The following is a 14245-nucleotide window of genomic DNA, read 5'->3' on the forward strand; positions in this document are numbered from 1 at the left end:
AGCAAGTCTCTCTCACTTGGCAGCCACTGGTTTCTAAACAGTCACAGCTGCAGCTGAACAAAACAAGAATGGGATGTGGCATTATGCTTGTGGCAGTATGTTTATGGATGTTAGACTACTTTGTGTTTAGCTGTAATGGTACACCAGAGAAGTTTTATCACAAGCCATGATCATTAACCTTACTATCGTTTCCTCACTGAAAGTGTAATTGCAACAGAATTGATAGAAAAGGCAGATTCTCTGATTTACCAAGTAGTAAGTTTATTAGTGATACATTTTGAGATCTGTTTGGAGACAAGTGTCCTCCTTAAGCTCAACATTTCAGTTTCCGTTTGTTTTGACATGGTTCTTTGACGAAAAAAGGAGAGTTCCATTGGACGCTGTCCTTGTCTTATGCTTTTTTTGTCTTTTAGAATGTTACCCTCTCAGGACGACACCGAGGCACCAAGATGCACATTCACCGTCAGCACAGCTGGTTGGGTGATATCTTGGACTGGCAGGACATTGCGTCCTTTGTGCAGGAGAACATCGAGACCTTGCTCTCTGTGAGTGTTTGAGGGATGCAGAACACGGCACAGGCACTTTTCATTGTTCAGAAACCAGTAGGTCTGTAGCCTGTTGAGCCCTGGTTTGGTTAGGGTACATTTTTAGAATATGCCAGTTCACTTCATGTCAGAATTGAATAAAAAAAAAGATGCATCTAAAGGTTCCAAGTGGGTACATTTCCGATAAAATCTAGGGTATATATTAGACAAAATCAAATACCTTTTATACTGCAGGATTTTGGCCCTGACCTCTTGTAAATCATTTACTTAGTTGGGAAATCAGTTTCATGATTTTACAGTTATTATTTTGTCATTGTATTGTTCAAATACTTTGTTTAATGTGCATTTTTATGTTTTTATAAATAATTTTAAATATGCAGCTTTCAGCTAGTATTACACGAGGTTCACAGTATGCTCATGGTTTTATGAAGATGCTGATGAAATCAACCAGCAGTTCTATGCCTGCTGATTTGCTGTCTGATTACATGTTACATATTCTGTATGGGTTATACAAAGACTGTGAGCTATGACAGACATCTATCCATCCATTTTCCAACTGCCCCATCTAGTACAGGGTCATGGGAGAGTCGGAGCCCATCCTGGCAAGCAGTGGGCACAAGGCAGGATACTCTAGCCCATCACAGGGCACACGCACACACATGCTCACACCAGGGCCAGTTTTCCTAGAAGCCAATCAACCTACCAGTTCTGTCAATTGTGGGAGGAAACTGGAACACCTGGAGGTAACCCATGCAAACCCAGGGAGAACATAAAAACTCCACACAGATAGCTCCCCAGATCTGGAATTGAACCCAGTGACCCTAACCACTGCACCACTGTGCTTCCCACTGACATTTAATAAAATTACTCAGTCACACATGCCGTGGAATGCGTTTGCATAAAACACAGGATGCCCATTAAAATCTGAAATTTGGGGTTATAATGGAATAGTTTGGCCTATTAGATAACCATGGCTTGAAGCACCGATGCTAGAGATAAGTGATTTCCTACTCTAATCCCAGAGAGCCCTTATTCTTGATCTTTTATAGGTGTCTTTAAACAGTGGCTAAGGGTAGCTACTGCTGTATTGTCAGTAATGGAGAGCTTGGCAGGCAAGAACACTGGAAAGACCCGTAGTTCTCCAGGTCAGGTGAAGGCCTCTGTATTAGATCACTGGGTTCCATTGGCTATATCTGTAAGCTGTGAGAAAGAGCGGAGTTTGTGCTTTTCAGTAAATGATGGTGCTGCTTGCATTTGCATCTTCTGCTCAGATGTTTGCAAAGTGGTGACTTTGCCATCTGATGACAAGAAATGAATAGACCCACAGAATCACTGTACATGCTGTTGAGAATGGTATGTGTGATGACCGGATCCCTCTGTGACTGCAGATCCTGGAGTCCCTGTGGATTGTGATGAGCCGCAACGTCAGCCTGCTCTTCTCCACTGCCACCACCCTCCTCACCATCCTGTTCCACAGCGGCACAGCCCTGCTCAACTTCGTACTGTCCCTGGTAGGACCCATTTGTGCCACCTCTCTTCCGCTTGCTATCCTGAAAAAAATCTCACATGAAGAGTGTTTTTTTCTTCTTCGTTTTCCAATCTTGTCCTTACTTTCCTCCCTGCCGAAAAATGACCGACCCTGTTCACGCCAAGTGTGTCACACCACTTGTTCTATCAGGGAGACCCCTTGTCATTGAGATGGACAGTGAACTTTATCCTCAGAGCTGCACTGTGCCCCTTTGAGTGATTATTTTTTTTAACTCCTCTGTCCTTCAAATCTCTGTGAAGTGCCATGTTAAAATATAGCAAACATAATAACTTTAACATGTTAGCTGTTAAATAGGATTTAGGTTTTTATTGTGTCTATATTACTAATGCTATACTACTACTAATGCTATAAAGTCTTTGCATTTATACAACACTTTTCCTTCAAAAGAATGTCACTGGGCTTTACATACAGGCAGGGCCCCACTTAATCTGTCACTGACGTGCAACCCCTGCCTGGTTTTCTGCTGTCGCGTGGCATGGTGCTGTAACCAGCAGCTCTGGCTGTGTGTTGCGCTCCCTGTCCTGCTCCAGGTGATCTTCCTGACCACACTGTTCTACCTGCTGAGCTCCAGTGGAGAGTACTACAAGCCTGTCAAGTGGGTGATCAGTCTGACTCCCCTCTCTCAACCTGGACCCTCCTCCAACATCGTGGGCCAGTCTGTGGAGGAAGCCATCCGGTCAGTGTCCATTCTGGAACTCACGCATGCATAAGCCAATTTCAGGGCCTCCCTTGTTTGACGTTCTTTTTTAGAAGTTCAAGTAGGGAGCTGCGTCAGCATGCGTAGGCTGCAAAGGAACAAGTAAAGGTTTATTCCATGCTGAAAAGAGAAGAAAGGAAACACAATGTTTCGGCTGTGGAGCCTTCTCCAAACACCCAGCTAAGGCTCCACAGCATTGTTTCTCCTTTCTTCTCTTTTCAACAATTTTATTTTTTGTTCAGCTTACCTTGTTTCTCCTAAAAAAAATTGAAAACATTTGTTAGCCACCCACGCAGCTTGTGCAATGTGAGATTTTATAAAGATGTATACTGGGGTGTTATACTGGCTGAGACCCTCCTGGGGGTGTTCTTTGATTTTTGGTTAGAGCGCCTTTCCTATGCAGGCTCGCCACAGGAGAGATATTTCTTGTGCTGTTTCCAGTTCACTGGGAGCATCCCCTGGGCTTCGTTCCTCAGTGTGTCTCATCAGCACTGATTACAATCAACAGGATCAAGTCGGGAATCATTAGCTTAAAGTTCACCTTTAATAGGAGAAGCTTTTAATCAAGGCTAGAGCAACCGAGCACAAGTTTAATTAAAATGTTCTCCACATGATCAGCTTGCGATGTGCTTAGAGGGGAACTGCAACAGTCTTGTTGAATAATATTTTGTGTGCATGCTTCTAACGCCTATTCAGCTTTTTTCCAAGTTAATTAAATTTTTACGTATTTATTCTGAAGGATCAGCATACAATAAAAGTATGAGGCACTTGACTGCACCCTTGAGAAATTTATTGAAGAGAGTTTATTAAATGTTGTCAAGGAGCAGGGCTGAGTTGGTAGAAGAATAGGATGGTTCTTTCAGCTAGCCGCCTGACAGTCCTGATTAAGGCTGTGCTACAGGTCAGAGTGGGCTGTGATTTCTCTGTGCTGGCCAAGTTTCTCATGGGGCTGGGCTTGTGTAAGATTGAGCTGTATTTATAAGAGAGGAGGCCATTTCTCTTCATAACAAAGTCCTCTTCCTTGGAATCTTGGCTACCAGTGTGGAAAGAAATCCTGTTTATTTGTAATACTTAAAACGTTTAGGACATTTGAGTTGTCAAATGGGGGATGGGTTGAATTGATAGTTTCTTTCTCCAGAAGAAGGTATGTAAATAATAGAGAATATATTTAGTAATTGCAGGTTTACAAACTGGATATTGCTAAGCTGTTTCCTTACTTGTGGAAGTGCACAGTAGATCTGACTTCCCACAGATCTGGCTGAGGTGCTTTTGTGAGGAAAACAGTTTTATATGTCTTCTGAGGATATCAACAATGGAGAGATCACGTTGATTCTAGTTCATGTACTGAGGCTTTAGTCCACTCCTTGCTTGAAATGCAAATGGACTTATTATTACTGACTGTACGAAGAGGGAGAGCTCGAGACTTCTTCAGAAGAATTATTCCCAGGGCGTTGCAGTGCCGTTTCCATTACCCTGCTGTTCGTCTTGGCCAGGCTCGATCTAATTGTTGTTCAGAGAAACATGTTTAATGTATAACGTATTCAGCTGGGATCCACATTTCATGCTGGATATGAGAACCACAGAGGAGCTGTGAGGCAGCGATAAAGTCTAAGCAGATTAGGATGAGCAGCTAAGAAACAGACTGCTCTTAAAGCATGCAGATCTTTTGCAGAAACACAAATGGCAATTTGTTCTGACTTGTGATTGACATTCCACAGTTATGCACTGCAGTGAAAGAAGAGAAGGGCCTCTTACAACCATTAATAATAAGAATTAACATGCTTGAGCATTTTTCGTTGTCTTTGAATTGCTCTGAAATGAACATTTCACATGTTTTTTTTAGTAGAAATAGGTACAATTATGCAATTATTAATTGCTTTTTACAGCAGTGTAGAGCAGAGGTCAATTTCACTTTCTGTTGGCACAGTGTGGAGCAGTGGATAGAGTTCCGGACTCGTTCCAGTAGGTTGTGGGCTCAAATCCTAGCTGTGGTTGTCTTGACAAGGTTCAGGGTGTTCACCTGGGTTGGTCCAGTAAAATATGCGGCTTAATAAATGGGTGCAAATATTAGAATTTATCAGCCAAATAAATTCACTAATATGGACTATAGAGCTTAAGAGGCGAGTGATAACAATCACGAACTTTTACATAAAATAACATCTGAGAAATTAATTCACAAATGTGGAATTCTGATTCACAGGGACATACAGGGGGTGGACAAAGTAATGCAAACACCAAGCAGTATAAGAATATTCATTAATAAGTAGGTGGGCCACCCTTTGCCTTCAGAACAGCTTCAGTCCTTCTTGGAGTACTGTTGTTAAAATTCTGAACTGTTTCTAGTGGGATATTAGACCATTCGTCTTTGAGTTCTTTGAGAGATGAAGGAGGTGGAAATCCAATATTTCCCATTAAGTCACAGAAAACATTGTGAGTTGAGGGCTTCTTTTGGCTTTCTCCAGCCATTAACCTGTCCAGATGTTTAGGAAAAAGAGTGAAAGACGACTCATCAGGCGTTATTACTTTCTTTCACTGCTCCGGAGCCCAAGTTTTGTGCTCATAACACCAGGTTATGCATTCCTGGGCATTGACCTTAGTTACAGGTGGTTTCAGAATGGCTGCCCCACCTTAAATACAGTAACAGCTTTGTGACGCTCACAATGTACAGTTATTGTTGCGACTATGTCAGTTGTCTGGTCATTTTTGAGGCCGGTGTTTTGTGGGTATTGGCAACTTCCCTATTAAATGTTCATCTATCCCTGTCAATGAACTTCCACATGTGATCACAGTTCCTCTTTCCTGATGCTCTTTTTCCTTGTTTGCCTTATTTCTTCATTATTTTTGACACTGTTCTCCTTGACATGAAATAATTTTGCTGTTTCTGTGACTGACTCACCTGCCACTCGGGCACCACCTATATGACCTTTTTCAAAATCTTGCAATCTTGTCTTGCTTTAGAAACTCCCATATCAATGTGATTATTTAAATTTGTCTTTTTGTAACAGAAACATATTGGTAATTAGTATTGAAATGAATGTGAAATACGTGTATATTCCTTTTTTAATTGTGATTTAGTTACTTCTAAAGCCTTTTTTGTTAGGTTTTTCTATTATTTTGTCCACCCCCTGTAAATGTACACTAGGTATCCTTTATCCCTCTGAAACAAGAATTATACTCTAGTCTGATGTGATGCCATGTTGCCTGTGACATTAAAATAAACTCTTTGTGAGCTGCGTGGAATGACCTGTGCTATCAGAAGGGATTTGCCTTGTGGCCTGATAAGTGACCAAAGAAATGAGAAACAACTGTGTGTGACATTCCCAAGTGCCAGGAATGTGGAATGGGACACAGTAGATAACAAAAGGAGTCTGTGCTGACAGCTTATTTTTCGGAAAATTCATTTTGAATAATTAGGACTCGCAGAAAATGTGCCACACAATATACACTGGAGTGTATAAAGAGTCAGTCTGTTCTAGTTGTTTAATTTAGGAACACAAACATGCTCTGAAGCACAATAATAAAATACAGTTCACACATTGCTCCAGATGGAGTCACGTTCAGGTTGACAGCCAGTTTTGCGCAGTGATCACATTATGTGTGCACTTCAGGCAGGGTCCCTTGGTAGCGGACCGTGTAATAAAAATGGCGAAGAAGACAGGGGCCAGTGGGTTAACAGACAGGAGTGTAATTAAGCAGGTTTGATTTGCAGCATCTTGTTAATGAGATGGTCCCAGTGGGAGCTGGCATCAGTCATGCTCAGGCCGAATCAAGTCAGCTACAGTATTTGTTTCAAAGAAAATTGGGTGATTGTGAGGTACAAGTCATTTGCAATTGAAAAGTCAAAGTTAATGACACACATTTAAAAAATTAAAGCAGCAACCTTAAACTCCTAGTCTCTTTGCTTGTTTTTTAATCAACCCCTGCATAATCGCAGATATAACAAGAAACAAGGATAGCCTTAAAGAAGCCAATTTAGAAGTGCTCAACATTTCTATTATCATCTCCTTTTTTTAATTGCACCTAGGACTTCTCTCAAACTGTTTCAGCTACTTCGCATTATCCGGTTTTGTGTGACTGTATTCAATTCTAAAAATGCCTCGCCATCCCTGAGAAGATAGTTTCCCAGTCTCTTCACACCATCGACCAACGTACTGGAAATACAGGAAACACTGATGATGTCATTGCTCACTGCCTCCATGTTTTTCTCCACTCAGAGGTGTGTTTGATGCTTCCCTGAAGATGGCAGGATTCTATGGACTCTACACGTGGCTCACACACACCATCTTTGGAATCAACATAGTCTTCATTCCCGCAGGTGAGCAACTATCAACCCAAGGTTTGAGACTTACTGTACATTTCAAGTTTGGCCATCTTTCTTGATCAGTTTGTAGGGCATGGTCCATGTCTAGAGTCACTCCTTTTCCTTCCACTCTTTGAACTTCACGCAGAAGCTACATTACCAGATTAAGACGATAGCTACCTGCAATCCATGCAATTCATTGTCATGGGAGAACTGGAGCCTATCCCGGCGAGCAATGAGCGAAAGGCCGGATACAGACAGAGACAGGCACACATTCAGGGCCAGTTTTCTCAGAATCCAGTCAACTTCCACTATGTCTTTGGACAGTGGGAGGAAACCAGAGCATCAATTGGAACATGGAGAGGACATACAACGCCACACAGATAACACCACAGCTCCGGAACTGAACCAAGCGACTCAGCGCTGTGAGAGAGCAATTCTAATCACTGCCTGCCCCCCTTAAAAGTACCCAATCATTAGAAATACAGTATAACATTTTTTTAAACTCATTACATAATGGACTAAAAAGAAACTTGGGAAGCTTGTTCAAGCTTGTATTTTATCAAGAATTGATTACTGTTATTCTATACTTGCTGGTGCATCACCTAATACCTTTGACTGCAAAACTTTGATCCCAGGGTATTATTATATCTGCCTCTGGCAAGCATGTAACACCTGTCTTGGCATCTTTGCATTGGCTGCCAATCAAACACGGAATTTATGACAGGGCTCTACTGCTGACGTAAAAGGTGCTGAATGCTTTAGTTCCTAGTTTTTTGAGAAAATTTCTGATCTTCTACATTTCTCCACTCAACTTGAGGTTCACACAGATTCTCATTTGTCTTGCTCTCCAAGGATTGAATTGAAATCAGTGGGTAATCGGGTCTCTGGCATCATGTCTCCATAGTCAAAGACTGATACAATAAATGAGTTTTTAGTCTTCTTGAAAAAGTTTCTTTGATCTTGGGATTTTTATGTTTGTTCACATTCATTTTATCTTTGTTCCTCTTGCATTATGAAGAGTGTTTTATAAACAAAATGTATTATTGAGAGACGTTTGAGACATTTATTTTAGCAACAGAGGATGCAGTCTAGTTTGCCCTTAAAATGATTAAGGAAAACATTGACTGATTTTAGGTGTTTTTTTTGCCCTGAGTTGTTGTTTTTTTATTTTCTTCTGTATATTTGCTGAAGACTGCATATGCTGATGGGGTTTTGTGTTGATTTATTCTCTTTTGCTTTCTGATTCTGTCTAGTGTTTTATATTACCTTACCTCCTGTTACATTGTTTCTGTACTAGATTTTCTCTTCCAGTTTCTGCTCAGAGCTGTTTATTCAGTTGCAACATGTTCTTTCTCAGAAGCCACATTCTGCTAATGAGACATTTTTTGCCGACAGAGGCAGTGACAGATAACGGGGGAGATAAACACTTATAAAGCACGGGACAGGATGAGTGCTACTGAGCACCAGTGGAGATGAGAAAGAGAACTGAAAGGAAGGTTATCTGATGAGGAGTGTGTGAATTATTCAGCCAGCTCTCTCAGTTTGTGAAAAATGTCTGCTTATTCGTGTGACCCTCTACAGTACAGAATACATCATATTCAAACCAGAAGAGAAGGATAGTAAATGTTCTGTAGAGCCATTTCATTACAAAAAAGAAAAGGTGGTATATGAATATTTTTTGCTGAGTAGAACTGCAGAAAGAAGAACTCTAGCAAGATAAAATCTGTTTTTTTTAAAGAAGGCAAGATTGGCAATGTGATGAATTATAGGGATTTAAACTGAAATGATTGGAATTTCAACTGGAAGTAAGTGATTCCAGACTGGTTCCAGGTTTTCGGGGGGTTCTTGTGGATTGACTTTAAACTCCCCAGTTCTGAGGAAATGCATACAATGGTTAATAGTTTCTCCTCTGGGATTGAAAAGACATATATTAGGAAGGGTGTTAAAATTTGTCCACATCTATCAAACCTGGTCTAAGTATTTAAAATACAGTGGCATACACCATTCTATCATGATCGCTTTCTTTCAGAAAATCTGAGTAAAAGTAACAAGAAAGATCTTTATCATACAAATTATGTGGCCTCTCTTTCTCATAAGAGGCCCACTAACGTCCTGTTTTCATGTCTCAGGATATCTTTTAAGTACTCCTATGTATGCCTCTCAGGCTATAGTAGAGTTTTACTCATGTAAGATGTAAAATAAAAGATTTCCAAGGTACAAAATCTGGTAATAACATTAATCCAGTAAATTAGCTAGTTATACCACTTGCACTTTATATCCCTGCAATGTGGAAGCATAGACTTTTAATGTAACTGAATAACTCTGTATTCCTGAGGTTTAAAGCTCTATTGAGCAGTTTGCACTTGCCTGGAGCTACAAATTAATTTCATATTCCTGCAGGGGATTTGGAAGCCTGCTAACACCTGAGTCCATCTGATTTTGACTACAATCCCATTATAAACTGATGACCATGAAACAAATAGAAACTTATTTTATGGTGAAACATATTTCAACATTCCTTTGAAATAAAGCAACCCATGAAATGAAAGAAAAAATATAACACTTATTAATGCCTCTCTGTGCTCACTTGTAATTAGGCATAGTCTTTTTTTTTAAAAAAAAAGCATTTTCCCTGCATAAACAGTAAACTTTGATTTACAGTGCAAATTTCTGCTTGACCAAAACTAAGGAATAAAACAAAAAATATCAATCAGTAGAGAAGATTCAGCATAACCATTGCCATCTTATTCTTGATAACAGAAAATCAAATGTTCAAATTTAGCAAAAATCAATTACCTTGCAGCTACAGGATGACCTAGCAATGCCTTCTTTACCACAGCCGGCTTTTTTCTGTGCTAATTCTTTTTTCAGGTGGTTTCCAAAATGCACATTCTGTATCTTGGCTTATACTCAATTTGGAAACATTTCCATGATGAGTATAACGAAGGACATGTAAGGTCTGAAAGACCCCGCTTTTTACAGTGGTATTCTGATTTAGATATAGGTGACACAGATGGATGCGCAAGCACTTTACCTGAGTTTGCCGGATTTCGGTGCTGTCCTGCCCCTGGCCTTGGAAGTGTGTGATTTGTATTGTAGCCCTCTTGGCAGAGACATTTATGCTCAGATGGTGGCGCATTAGGTGGCATATGAATCTTTTAGCTGCAAGGACATCAGCTTTGTATGTTTGAGGGCTTTCCTGGGGCATCTCCCTCTGTTGGCCATTATTTCCTCCCATTTATTTCTTCTACTTTAAAGCACAGACAGTGGTTTGAGGCTTAACAGGGCAGATTTTCGTTCAAAATATGGTAGTCTTCAGATGTATCCTCAAATCCACAGTCTGTGCTTTGGATTGGGGAAATCTGGATCTTTACACTTTGTCCTGCTGAAGATACAACCATCTGGCATCCCCAGGAGGAGTTGTGTTGCGGAGTAACAGTCTTTTTGGTTAGGCCTGTGGCCATGAGGTGCCAGCTGCTCCGGGGACTGTGTATACCCATAGGGGCTGCAGAAGAAGAGACGATGTCCAGACCGAAGTGCCAGTCCCTGCTGGATACTAGGTATCCTGTCCGCAAGTCACAGGGAAAAGCCTCTGTAAGTGAAAGGCCCAGTAATGACAGCTTGCATTCTGTGTGCCCTGACTGCCTCCCACCGTTTGTCTTGACATGTGTTCATGGTCTTCAGGAGGCTGACACTTTGATGTAATGGAAGCTTAAAAGTTCTTGAATCCGAGAAAATTGTTTAGTGGAATTTTTTCCATTTTCACTAGAGGACCGGCAGCTTTTTTCTACATGGAAAGTATTCATTTGATGTCAATACACTCCCTAAGTAAGCCACTGTTATGTATGGAATTAACAGTAGCTAAATAGGCAGCCGTCTGACCTGTGTCCTCTGTGAACACTGATGAATATTATTTACCAAGCTTTAGCAAGGAGTGTCTAGTCCTAGCAGGATATACTGATGCCCGCTCCCTGTGGTGTATGTCCTGCAGCTCTTGCTGCCATCCTGGGGGCTGTTCCCTTCCTGGGCACGTACTGGGCGGCTCTGCCTGCAGTCCTGGACCTGTGGCTGGCACAGGGTGAGAGTGTCAAAGCTCTGCTGCTGCTCATCTGCCACCTCCTGCCAACCTACTTTGTGGACACGGCCATCTACTCTGACATCTCTGGGTAAGAGGCTCAGACTGGCGATCGGCTGACACTGGCCACTCTTGTCTTACTGTGTGCATCTCTGTGTGTCCTTGTGTGCCGCTTTCTACTGTATATACAGTATATGAGGCTATCTGAGAGTGTGTTGGGCTTTTTTGGAGGGCATGTCTGAGCACGGGTGAGTCCCTGTTCTCTACCAAAGTGACAATTGGGTTTAGGGATTAGCTGCGTGTTTTGGAGGTGTATGTGAAGAAGAAGGATGTTCTGCCTGTCTATTTAAATACATTTTTTTAATAGACCTAATGCATATTAAAAGGCACGAAAGAAGGGAACGGAAAGACCGCGTGAATTCTTATTAAGTGCACTAAGGTAAACAGCCAAAGGATATTATAAATTAAATATCATCTATGAAGATCCTTCTAATGCAAAGTCGCTTTCCTGCATTATGAATCAGTACTGCACCTCTTAAGTCACTTAAAATCAAAGCTCTACTTGGGGAATCCATGTCATAGTCCGCTAGTGACATCACTCAGGCTTGAATTCAGGATCTCTGCACCCTAGAGCTCAACCTGTTGTAGGCATGCAGGAAGTCACAGTGCAGCTCAGTGAAGATTTGAAATGAATTGAATTAGGAAGGGTCCTTTTCAGAGAGCAAAAAACCAGCGATGCAAAAAATGTCTTTTACTGCTGAGCCCTGAACACCAGCATTTCCAAGCAGTTTTTATTCCTCAGAAGTCAGAACATCCTCAGGCTCACCCTAATGATTACCATCAGTGGTGCATAATAAATGAGTATTTTTGACACATTTCACATAACAGGTGTTTGCCTCTCTTGTTAAGCATGCACATAACATAACCAAACATCAGATGGATCCCTTCACACATGCAGATCAAACCCTGCACTGTGCTTAGAGTGAGCATCATTAACAGGAGCCCCCGGTTAAATAAGCTTTGAAGGCCTGCGAGTTGGTTTGATTGTGTGTTTCCTGACAGAGGTGGACACCCCTACCTGACGGGCCTGGCGGTCGCAGGAGGCGCATACTACCTGGGCCTAGAGGGGGCGATCATCGGGCCGATTCTGCTGTGCATCCTGGTGGTGGCCTCTAACATCTACAGTGCCATGCTAATGAGCCCCAGCAGTGCCCAGCCCACTCCTCTGCAGCCCCACTGGCCCTCACACGTGACCAGGTGAGCGAAACACGCGGACCCTCCCCGATTTCGGCACTCTCACCAGCACTGCGAGGCTTTTAAATTAGCACTCTGCGCCATGAGAGTCCTTTCAAGTGAACGATGAAGATAAAAATGTCCCACCTGCAGGGTTTAACAATTTTCACTTGCCATGTGCCTGTTTATAATAACAGTAATAATAATAATTCCCTAGACTTATATAGCGCTTTTCTGGACACTCCACTCCAAGCGGTTTACAGGTAATGGGGACTCCCCTCCACCACCACCAATGTGCAGCATCCACCTGCGACGGCAGCCATAGTGCACCAGTACACTCCCCAGCTATCAGTGAAGAGGAGGCCAAAGGCCAATAAAGGCCAATGGGAAATTTGGCCAGGACACTGGGGTAACACCTCTACTCTTTTCAAGAGACACCCTGGGATTTTTAATGACCACAGAGAGTCAGGACCTCGGTTTTACGTCTCATCCGAAGGACAGTGCCTGTTTACAGTATAGTGTCCCCGTCGCTATACTGGGGCATTAGGACCCAAACAGACCATGGGGTGAGCGCCCCCTGCTGGCTCCACTAACGCCTCTTCTAGCAGCAACCTTAGTTTATCCCAGGAGGTCTCCCATCCAGGTACTGACCAGGCTCACACCTGCTGAGCTTCAGTGGGCTGCCAGTTGTTAGCTGCTGGGTGATATGGCTGCTGGCTTTGTTTGACACTGGATCTCTCTTATTTACCACATTTATATTCTCTGGTAATGTGTTCCTGCTTGACTGCTAGTTATTTAGCTTAGAAAGATTGTGCAAGTGTAACAATAGAAAATTAAGATCAGCTATAAAAGCATACACCCGCAGCAGGTAAAAGCCTCCAGGGTAGCCTTGCATCTTGGTGACTGGCAGTTTGAAATCCACGACCGTGGCATGTGGTCCGCAGACAGTACTGCTGGATTCCACGGGATGCTAGAATTTTGTGTTGTGTTGAACAGCAGGTCCCTTATCTGTGACTGGCGAGGTGCTTATCAGACTGGACAGTGCAGGTGTGAGCAGTGCCTGTCTTCCAGTTGATAGTTTTTTTTTCTTAGCTGCCTGATCTTGTTTACAGGATGAAATAAGGCAAATCAGCCTTATAATGGCCTCTCCATACAGTTTTTTTTTAATCCTTTGGTGAATTTAGAGGACAGGCTAAAAAACAATTGGTTTTACTGAATTGTAGCATAAATGCAGACAAACGTTCAACTAATAATCATTTGGTTAATCTACTTGGGCAATTTAAAGAGAGTGGGCAATACCCAGTGTATTGTGTAGGTTTTTAAAGGGCACTTGAGCGAATGATTATCTTCTTTTGAGAACATGAGCTTCCTGTTTGCAACACCACTACACACCATCAAGTCCCACACTGCATCTTACCCCACCTGTTTCATTTCTGTTTCACAGCAGACATGGTTTTGTTGGAGCCCTAGCGTAAGTGTTAGGGATATTATAATCATCCATAACCTTATATAACATGAGTCCAAGGGATAATTAAAACCTTGGAAATCATTTTATAACCATCTCCTTTCCACAGCTTTATCCTGGAGGTCTTTTGATAGCTCTTTGTTGCCATAGTTGACTCTTTAATTTAACATGCACCTGGCAGTGGAGGCCTCCAGGAACATGTGACTCTATTCTGAAATTATCAGAATCGCTACAGTTGATCACAGGAGGAGGCTAATTAGCTTTTTGTGTGATGTGGAAGGCAATTGGTTATCCAGAGCTAATTTACAATTGCTGTTATTAAAGGGGAACTCTAATGCTCTTGTCATATTTTGGGATCAGAAAGAACCAGCATTGATC

General features: G+C 42.0%; 1 protein-coding gene across 1 annotated transcript in view; it reads left to right on the forward strand.

The window, feature by feature from the left end:
• Positions 1-14245, forward strand: part of tmem245 (transmembrane protein 245) — a 35553-nt gene that overhangs the window by 14794 nt on the left and 6514 nt on the right. The window contains exons 11-16 of the mRNA XM_088928674.1: positions 414-545; positions 1934-2056; positions 2625-2770; positions 7006-7106; positions 11086-11260; positions 12232-12426. Of these exons, the coding sequence (XP_088784800.1) occupies positions 414-545; positions 1934-2056; positions 2625-2770; positions 7006-7106; positions 11086-11260; positions 12232-12426 (872 nt within the window). The remainder of the gene's footprint in view (positions 1-413; positions 546-1933; positions 2057-2624; positions 2771-7005; positions 7107-11085; positions 11261-12231; positions 12427-14245) is intronic.

The sequence above is a fragment of the Atractosteus spatula genome, chromosome 12 (genome assembly GCF_055471065.1).
Source record: "Atractosteus spatula isolate fAtrSpa1 chromosome 12, fAtrSpa1.hap1, whole genome shotgun sequence".
NCBI lineage: Eukaryota > Metazoa > Chordata > Actinopteri > Semionotiformes > Lepisosteidae > Atractosteus > Atractosteus spatula.